Below are 10,648 nucleotides of genomic sequence, written 5' to 3' on the forward strand. Positions count from 1 at the left end.
CTTAGGGACTAATTTGAAATGAAGGTCATAGATTGGGGATGTGTAATGCAATTGACTCCCATAAAAATTTATGCATATTTTATATAAGATAAATTGGAATCCAAAATCATCAACATTAGCCAAGGTCGGGCTTTATAACATGATTTACATAAAGGGTTAATTACCCCATTCATACGTGAAATATACTTAATTCTCAGTTTCATACATAAAGTTTAAAAATTATCGATTAACTACATAATATTTTCTGTCGTTAACAGATATACCCATTTCCGTCACGGAAAATGACATAGAACCATCTGACCTATAACAATTTGACACGTGGCGAATTTAAAAAATATTTTTTAAATAAATTTTCCCAAAATTTTTTCACCCATTTGCCTCCTATTTTCCACGTGGATTAAACGATCAGAAGAAACCTCATTTGATTTTAAACTGCATCACTCTCACGTGGATTAAACCGGTCTCGTTTTTAACCTCTGTTCATCGGAGAAGAAGGTTGTACATCGGAGAGAAGTGTGCGAACAGATGTTACTATGTGAATACCCACTTTGATTTTATCAAACTAAGGTTTTAAATAATTAGGGTTAGGGTTTGTACGCGAGAGTAAGGTTTTGTTTTTAATCAACCTTTAAGGAATTTTTGAAATCTGAAAAAGAGTTTAATCTTCTTCGTCTTCGCATCTGATTTGAGGTAAGTACCCTAATCTAAATTATAATAATGCATTCAATTTTTGGAGAAATGTTCTTTGTTATTCGATTTTGATCAAGGGTTTGAGGTTTTTGGGTGTTATTATTTTTTAAACAATTATAAATTGGGGTAATTTTTTAAAAGTTGCTTTATCTGTTTGATTGATTTTAGAGAGTGACTACTACTGCTTTTAGAGATTCAATTTTAGTGGAGATATGGGGAAAATTAGTGAATTCTAGAGAATATTTTGAAAGTGTAAGTATTTGTTTATTTTATGCATTCTTCATCTTTTCAATAGAAATGCTTAAAAATTTGAATAAAATGTTGAGTTAAATTTGTTCTTGTATATGTTAGGCTTCAACTGCAAAATGAGTGTAGACAAAGCAATAATTGTTATGCACATGGGTGCAAGTTTGTTAAGAACTCAGATTTGGAATATGTTGGTGGAGATGAGGTTGAGTGGGAAATTGACAGTAATTTATTAAGTTATTTTCAGTTAATTGACATGGTGCATAAGGTTGGTTATAGAGGAGTAAAGTGGTTTAGCTATTTGGTACCAGGAGAAACTTTAAAGGATGAGCCTATAGTTTGTTATGATGATGCATCTTTTAGGACTATGATTTTACATAGTATGAAAGGGGTACTGCATGTGTATGTTGAGCATGATGTGGATATCCCAGAATATGTTGATGAAGACCAATTAAGTTTACCCATTGAGATGTTATCTGAGTCACATATTGGTGGTACATGTGATAATGCTGGTGGACCTAACATCTATGTAGGTTAGATAACAAATGATGGTGAGGCTTACATGTTGAATAAAAATAATAATTTAAGTGAAACAAAGTTTCAGGCAGAATCTCAGACTGAGCTTGAGACAGAGGTTGGGAAGTTGAAAACTGAGAGTGAGGGTGCTCAAAGTGAGGCTGATAAGTCTAAAACTGAAGGTGAGGGTGAGAAGTCTAACAATGAATGTGAGGGTGCTAAGGGTGAGGCTGACAGCAAGAGTGATAGATCTGCTGTAGTGATGGTTTAGGTTTTATTTTTGTAGATAGAAATGGTTATGTATCTGATGATGATGAAATTAGGGGAATAGGGGAAGAGTGTCTTAAGTTCTATAAGAAGCAAAATAGTAAAAAATTGTCAAGTGATGATGTGCATGAGGAGCCCATTTTTGAAGATGTTGCAACTGGTCAAGCCTCAAATGTGAAAAGTGGCATGGATGATAAGGAATATAGGGATTTTGATAGTGGATAATACACAAGTTATATTAATTCATCAGATGTTGGAAGTTATGAAAGTAAAGAAGATGCAGAAATTGTTTACAAGAAAAATAACAAGGTATTTTATGACACTCCTTTTACAATCCATAATTTTGCTCTTGGGTTGATTTTTCTAGCATAATAAAATTCAAATATGCTTTAGTTAATTATGATGTGTCAAAAAATTTTGATTATAAGTTAGCGAGAAATGAGAGAGGCAAGGTCAGTGCAAAATGCAAGGGCGAATGATGCAAATAGGAGATTTATGCCTCTGTTGACAGTAGTGATGGGTTTTTCAAGGTTAAAAAATTGATTAGCTAATATGATTGTTCAATAACCTTCAAAGACTCAAAGGCAAACTACAAGTTTATAGGTAAACACTATTTAAAGAAATTGAGAATAATATCAAAGTTAACTTTACAAGAGATACAACGTTTGGCCAAAGAAGAGTTAAATGTGGATGTCCCAATCAATTTATGTAGTAAAGCAAGGATGTGGGCAAAGGATGAGATTAATGGGAGGGTTACATATGAGTTTGATAGGTTGTTTGACTATGTTGCAACTTTAAGGCAAGCTGACCCAAATTGTAATATAGATCTAATGATTGTAAGACCTAGTCTCAATCACCCTAAGATGTTCAGAAGGATTTATATCTTCTTTGGTGCAACCAAAGAGGGCTTCAGAAACTATTGTAGACCAATTATCAACTTAAATGGTTGCTTTTTAAAAGGTGCTTTTAATGGAGAATTATTGGCAGCCATTGGAAGAGATGCAAATGACCAGATTTATCTAATAGCTTGGGCTATTATAGAAGTGGAGTCAAGTCAGTCATGGAAATGGTTTTTGGAGGACTTGAAGTCTGATCTTTATTTAGGTGATGGTTTAGGGTTCACTTTAATGAGTGATATGCAAAAGGTAAATAATGCAAAACTTTGTCTTATGTAAATCATTAACATTTTCAAAATTATCTAACCTCTAAATATAATTTAATTATTTGAATATAGGGTTTAATTGAAGAAATCAATATAGTTTTGCCAGTTGTGGAGCATCGTTTTTATGCAAGACACTTCTATGCTTCATGGGAAAAAATCACAAAGGTAATGAGTTACAAAACTTATTTTGGACTTGTTGCAAGAGCACCAATTAAGGTGATTTCTATCATCATGCATCTAGATTGAGTGAGTTGCAAAGTAAAGCTTTAGAGGATTTGTTATTAAAAGGCCCAGTACACTGGTGTAGGGTTTTTTTAAAACAACTTCTCATAGTGATGTAGTTGATAATAATTTTTTTGAAGCCTTTAATGTTGCTATTATGCAATCAAGGTTCATGTCTATAATATCCATGCTTGAGTACATTAGGAACTATGTAATGAATAGGATTGTGTAAAAGAAGAAAAAACTGGAAATCAATATTTGGGCCTAAAATCATGGGAAAAGTTCAAGCCAATAAGGAGTTGAGTTCTCACTGTCATGTTACTTGGAATGGTTCTGATGGGTATGAATTAGTGTGGGGGGAGATACTTATGTTGTTGACATGAATGGAAAAAGATGCTCTTGTAGGGCATGAGATTTAACTGGTATACATTGCCCTCATACTATATGTGTAATTTTGTTTAGAAATGAGTCAATTGAGGATTATGTGTTTCATTTGTACAAGAAATAAGTTAATGAGCATCTTTATTGTTGTGTCCTCCATGCATTACTTGGTGATAAGTTCTGGCCGAGGACAAATCTAGGTCTTCTAAAACCACCCTTTGAGAAGAAAATGTATGGGAGACCGAAAAAGAAGAGAAGACAAGAACAATGTGAAAGCAGTTGTGGAACAAGATTGTCTAAAAAAGGAGTCAGACAAAGGTGTCAACTATGTTTCAAACAGGGACATAACTCAAGGAATTGTCCTATTAAACAACAACCTCAACAGACAACAGCAACACAACAGACATCAACACCACATGTAACAACACCATGGAAGTATATGGATTGTCCCTTTGCATTTTGTGTTAAACTCTGTTAAGGAACTAGTCAATAAACTGCCTTTTATCATATTTTGTACAACTTTACTTTAGTTAAACTTTATGTATTTTTTCATATATTGAATGGAAATATGGTCACTTTATATATTTTGTTAATCTTGAATGAAAATTTTGGTCAAGTTTATATAACTGTAAATTTAAATGAAGGTTAACATCTTTGGTACTGTAAATGTGCAATATATGTATAAAAAGTAACATTTCATAAACATTCAATTGTTCAAGTACACCAACCTTACACAACTAAAACAAGCTTAAGATTAACAAGCACATAAAAAGTACACTATGAACAACAACTAAAACAACCTATTCTAATCTATTAATTACTCATGAAAACAGTACATCAAAAAACATAAACAACAATATCACAAGCTTGGACATAAAAGCTTCACACTTAGCCTTCCTCAATTTCTCCTCTACTTCCAACAATTTTGAACCATTACTTACACAACAATCTCTTTTGCATTTCAACAATACTTGAGCAACCTTCAACTATCAATTCTCTTTTAACAGCATGTTATTTTCTTTCATAACTTCGAAAAGAATGTCCCTATCGTATTTGTCTCCAACATCTTCATCAACCCAACGAAAAAAGTTATATCCATTGTTCTACATCACATTTCATAAAGTCCAGTTAAAACAAAATAATTAACAATGAATCAATATGGACAACCAAAGAACAAATCATAGTGAAGCATTTTATCACTAACTAATATGCATCACATTTCATAAACTCAAAAGAATTAACATGCACATGAACTAACCTCGAACCAATTTGGGCAACCGAAGAATCGCTGGCCTTTGCTTAATTCTTTCTAGAAGTACGAATTACAGCTTTCTTCCCACAATCGCAGAAAAATTCTCGACAGATTCTTCCCTTTGAGTTTGAGGAATATGATGACATCCTTTAAAAAAATATAATGAAAAAAATCAAAACGAAATAAGCAAAAATCCATATGAAATCGAAAATAAATCTACAAATAAATCGTGACAATACACAAATAAATAACTACCTTTGCAAAAAAATTCGTCAAAGTACCCAAATGAAGAATCCTAGGAAAAATTCTTCAAATTACCCAAAAGAAATCGAAAAGAATCCAAATAAAACCCAAATGGAATCCAAACGAACATTTGTTTGCCTGAAATTCAGAAGACAACCCTTCAATTAATTCGAAATACTGAGAAATGCAAATATGGGTGAAGAAAACCCTTTGCAAATATGGGTTTCTTCTGAGCGTTGAACCGATGTGGAAAATAAGAGGCAAGTGGGTGAAAAAAAATTCGGAAAAAATTATTTAAAAAAACATTTTTTAACTCACCACATGTCAGATTGTTATAGGTCAGAGGGTTCCACGTCATCATCCGTGATGGAGATGGATATACCCGTTAACGACAGAAAACAATACAGTAGAAACTCTTTAAATGAATACTCGGTAAATTAATAAACTCTCTAAAATAATAAATTTATCCGATCCCGACTTGGGCCAATGTAAAAAATTGAAAACCTCGATAAAATAATAAGATAATAATTTTTCGTGAGATCCCTTTATAATTTTTGGTCCCAAGAAAATCATAAATTAATAATTCATAGAAACTGAAAAAAAAATATATTACACTTTATTGAAATATGATTCAATAGTTATCTGTTTTCCTTTAAAGTTCAAGTCTATTTGGAGCTCATCTCTAACTTTTCTTATTGCATCCAATAACTCATGTGTTGTATTTTTGTATTGTATCATAAAGTTGTGAAGAGTGTTCGACGCCATAAGTGCTTCCTTTCGCGTAACAGGCTCCAAAGACACCATATCATCTTCGCCGTCATCCTCTGCATTGTTCTCAATGATAGTACCCACAATATCTTCTAAACTCTGAACCTCCAAACATGCTTCATTTTCACCTGGGTAGTTCATTAGATTGTCGATATCCATTTTATTAAGATAGCCACATTGATTGATCATAGTCTCGAGGTCTTGAGTTTCTTCATCAAAAGTGGATTCATCCAAATTTCTTGCAACGTCACTAGCTGAACGAATTTTACAGTGTCGGAAGCAATTCGCTATTGTTTCTTTTCGAACATCTATCGTCCAAGCTGGGATTACCAAATTGATAGCATCAAGGACATTTATCTTCCCTGGATCAGATTGTCCCACCTCATAACCTTCCAATATTTTGCGGTAAAACCTTCTACGGTAATGCATCTTGAAAGCTCTTATTATCCCATCATCGCAAGGTTGAATCTTTGATGTCATGTTGAGTGGCAAGAAGAACAACTCAACGTTTCTTAGCCCTTCAATATTTCTTGGATGTGTTGGACAATTATCCACCACAAGTAGAACTCTTCTACCATGCATCATTTGGTCAAATGAACGAACATATTCATCAAAAAGCACACCAGTCATCCATGCTTTTTTGTTAGCTCGATATTGACAATCCAAGCTATTCATGTTGACATTCTTGAAGCAACGAGGCTTTGGATATTTCTCAATAATCCATAGAGGGATTTTTTCAGAGCCATCTTCATTGCAACAAATAACTACCGTCAGCCTTTCTTTATCTTGTTTTCTTCCTTCAAGTTGTTTTGTTGCCAGTGAATGATCAACTTGTAGCCTATAAAACAACCAATTTCATCCATATTGAAAACATCTTTCATAGGGAACTGATCAATTTTTTCCCGAATCGATACCAATTTCTGCTCCATGTCTTGTACATCAACATACCCACTCTTGCCAAAACGACGAAATGACTTTATGCCATGTCGGTGCTTGAATTTCCCAAGCCATCCTATAGAGAAGTTAAAATATGAATCATCATGAGGGTATACGAGTTTCATTGTATCTCTTGCCTTCTGCAAAATTAATTCTCCTGTGATATTCACACGTTCTTGATGCTGGAGAAACCACTCATAAACAACCTTCTCCATGTCAGGATATTTTGCTGGTTTGTGTCTTTTAATCTCTACTCTTCCCTTTTCTATTTCAACAGAGAGATAGTCATCTGACCGCTTAAGTGTGTTTGATATTGTTCCTTGACTAACTTTCAACTGAAATTTTCCCTCAAGCCATCTCTGCAAGTCTTTTTGTGTGCTTGTAGGTTTATCTCTCTTGTACTCACACAACTCCTTACGTATTTGATCTGACATAGTTGATTTTGCAACACCTTTTAGATGAGAAACCATCTTGTGAGATATGGTTTGAATACTCTAACACATTCATGTAATTTATATATGTCAAACTTGCTTAAGAATACATTGAACACATTTGTTCCTCTTGTTTACATTTACTGTACTTCAAAAGTCATTATTGATTTCCAATGCATATGAACACAGTACATAGTTACTAATTTACGTTGAGTCCCAAGGTTCGCTGCAACGTAATTCTAAGAGGCATAGACTAATTTGCCTTTTTGTTTGGTATGTACAGTATAATTACTTAAAAACTCTTTAAATTAATAATTATTAATTTATCGATAAATTAATAACTCTCTAAATTAATAAATTTTTCTGACCCTGACATTATTAATTTATAGAATTTTAACTATATATAGTTAATCGAAAAAACTATATGAAATTGAGAATCGAGTACAGTTCATTTACGAATGAGATATTTAACCCTTACATAAACTCATAACACAAGTTCGGCTCGCAATCCGAAGCCAAAATTAAGTCCATTAAGCCCAAACCCAGAAACCACTCTCAGCTTAATTTCTCAGTCGCTCGGGGTTTTCTTTCATTTCCCAAAATTTCACTCAAATCCAAAAGTAGATTAATAAGAAGAAACCCTAAAACCCTAACCCCTCCTCAAGCAGATCAATGGCGTTGATACAGCAACTGGGACGGACCAAGAATGTGACGAAAAGGTCAAAGAAGTACTTAGAGGAAGCACTTTACCACAGGCTCTTTAAGGAAGGCGGCTCCGAAATCAACGTGCGGCAGCAGCTGAATCAGTTCCTCAAGAGCTCCAAGCGTGTCTACAAATGGGAAGTTGACGAGACTCTAAAGAAGCTCCGCGACCGTAAGCTCTATTACCCTGCTCTCAAGGTTCGTATTCATCTATTACATCAAAGAATCGGGTTTATCCATGGTTTTTATGCGAATTTCTCATGTTATCCCGATACATATGAAGCTTTGTTGATTTTTTCTCTTGTGGAGTAATATGAATCTGGGATCTTGTTATTTCAGCCATTTTTATTCATTTGACTTTTGATTACTTGTTTAGTTACTTATAAACTATTATTGGGTTATTCTAAAACCCAAGTGAAAGATTCAGAAGCGTTTTAAGATGGATAATGTATGTCTATTGTCTCGTTATTCTGCTTTACCCTGGTTTCTCTCGCTTCTTTAGGTATATCCGCTTAGTTTGCTTTTAGAAGTTAACATTGTCCAAAATCATGCAAAGACTGGTGCTTGGTTGCATATAATTGTTGGTAATACTTGGTTCAGGATGTTCATATGAACGTGTATTTCTCAAAATTTTGCTTTTGTTTTTCCTATTCTTGTGTTTCGTTAGCTATATCTGCGCATGTTTTTTTTTTCAGAAGTTAACATGTCCAATCGTGTGGAGATCATTACCTGCTTTTGTTCAGAATGTCTTATTAATGTATGTTTTTCTCTGTTTGAATTTAATACTTACTAATTCAAAATGGATTGTGTATATCATTTTGTTTGAGTTTACAGCTCTCTGAAATGATGGTTACTAAGCGGGGCATGAATAAGACTGCTAGTGATCAGGCTATCCATCTTGATTTGGTTGCCAAAGCTCAAGGGGTTCCTGCCGCTGAAAACTACTTTGTCGATCTTCCTGAATCATCAAAGAACCATCTAACTTATGGTGCCCTTCTCAACTGTTACTGTAAGGAATTGATGACTGAAAAAGCAGAAGCTCTCATGGAAAAGATGAAGGATCTTAACCTTCCTGTAGGCTCCATGTCTTATAACAGTCTCATGACGCTTTATGCGAAGAATGGCCAGCCTGAAAGGGTACCAGAAATCATACAAGAAATGAAATCATGTGGTATCATGCTAGATTCATATACATATAATGTTTGGATGAGGGCTGTGGCTGCTATGAATGATATATCTGGGGTTGAAAGAATTATCGAGGAAATGAAGAGGGATGCTGAGGATACTGATGATTGGACAACATATAGTAATATAGCATCAATTTATGTTGATGCTGGTTTGTTTGATAAGGCAGAGAAGGCGCTTAAGGAACTGGAAAAGAGAAATGCCCATAAAGATCTTTCTGCTTTCCAGTTTCTAATTACATTGTATGGCCGCCTGGGAAATTTGCGTGAAGTTTATCGAATATGGCGTTCATTAAGGCTCTCTTTTCACAAAACAGCCAATATAAGCTATCTGAATATGATTCAGGTACTAGTTAACTTGAAAGATTTACCCGGAGCAGAGAAATGCTTTAGAGAATGGGAATCGGGTTGCTCTACTTATGATATCCGGATTCCAAATGTCTTGATTGGAGCTTATGCTAAGGAGGGATCGCTAGAAAAAGCTCTAGAGATGAAAGAGAAGGCCCGCAGGAGAGGGGCGAAGCCTAATGCCAAAACTTGGGAGATCTTTCTGGACTATTACTTGAAAAATGGAGACATCAACATGGCAGTTGATTGTGTGGCCAATGCAATTTTGACTGGCAGAGGAGATGGCAGAAAGTGGGCTCCATCGTCCGAAACTATTGGGACGGTGATGCAACATTTTGAGCAGGTAAAAGATGTAGATGGGGCCGAAGGTTTTGTAGAGATTTTAAAGAAAGCTGTGGACCATGTTGGAGAGGAAGTGTTTGAATCATTGATAAGAACTTATGCAGCTGCTGGAATGAAAAGTCCCATGATGTGTCACCGTTTGAAGATGGAAAAGGTTGAAGTGAGTGAGGCAAGTAAGCAATTGCTTGAGGTGATTTCGATTGAGTGATTTTTCTTTACTGTGTTCTAAAATTCCAATTCCTGGAGAAGTGATTTTGAATGACTTCAATAAAATGCAATTGGTAATTATCATGTTGAACCAATAAGTAGTATAGCACAATCCATCGTAGAATATTCCTTTCATTTAGATTTTGTTTGAGAAGAGATTTTATTGACTCATGTGCTAAGTTATGAGATAGGATCTTTTCTTTTACCTTAGTTATTGGCAATTTATAATAGATTTTCAAGTTATATTATAGCAGCATGCTGTTGATTCATATTAGGCTAGGATACCATATCATGCACTTCCTACTCATTTTTATTTAACCCATTGAGCTTCTCTTCTGTAAGGGTAGTCTTAAAGGCAAAGCTGTCAATTGCCATTGCCCTCTTGTCTTCAAGAATCTGAAGGAACTGTTGGATTATATCCAGAAGGCGATAGGTTCTGGTATTGTGTCCTTATCTGCCTTGATGCTGAAACTTTATCTTGGACCACCAAAAAGGACTCCAAGAAAGCAGAAGCTTTAGCTTCCCTTCCCCTTAGATTCTTAATTACCCAGTAGATTAATAAAGCTTCTAATTCCATCCCTTTAGAATCAGAACTTGTTCCAGTTTTCCACCCATCTTGAACTCTAGCCCTCGTAATTTGTCCAAGCTTGGCTGAGGCTAGCTTGTCGGATTAACCTGGCCCTTTCCCGGGGGGGATCTCAAACTATTTAGCCCTTGCCCCCTGCCAATTGCCATGAGGTTAAAGACTAGA

General features: G+C 34.8%; 1 protein-coding gene and 1 pseudogene across 1 annotated transcript; one reads left to right on the forward strand and one right to left on the reverse strand.

Annotated features, from left to right (window-relative positions):
• Positions 1–5,588: 5,588 nt before the first annotated feature.
• LOC120206475 lies at positions 5,589–7,159 on the reverse strand (annotated as a pseudogene).
• Positions 7,160–7,747: 588 nt separating this feature from the next.
• LOC120206487 (pentatricopeptide repeat-containing protein At1g60770-like) lies at positions 7,748–10,166 on the forward strand. The gene is made up of 2 exons (XM_039206124.1): positions 7,748–8,014; positions 8,651–10,166. Exons 1-2 carry the CDS (start codon positions 7,787–7,789, stop codon positions 9,896–9,898), a joined length of 1,476 nt encoding a protein of 491 aa, XP_039062055.1. The 5' UTR covers positions 7,748–7,786; the 3' UTR covers positions 9,899–10,166.
• Positions 10,167–10,648: the final 482 nt, after the last annotated feature.

Source organism: Hibiscus syriacus, unplaced genomic scaffold (assembly GCF_006381635.1).
Source record: "Hibiscus syriacus cultivar Baekdansim isolate YM2019G1 unplaced genomic scaffold, ASM638163v2 tig00013808_pilon, whole genome shotgun sequence".
In the NCBI taxonomy this organism is placed as follows: domain Eukaryota; kingdom Viridiplantae; phylum Streptophyta; class Magnoliopsida; order Malvales; family Malvaceae; genus Hibiscus; species Hibiscus syriacus.

Excerpts from the sequence above, each read along its gene's own strand:
- LOC120206487 (XM_039206124.1), top strand. The coding sequence starts at position 7,787 with ATGGCGTTGATACAGCAACTGGGACGGACCAAGAATGTGACGAAAAGG. Across the intron at positions 8,015-8,650 it reads TCTATTACCCTGCTCTCAAG|CTCTCTGAAATGATGGTTAC; the intron begins GTTCGTATTCAT and ends TTGAGTTTACAG.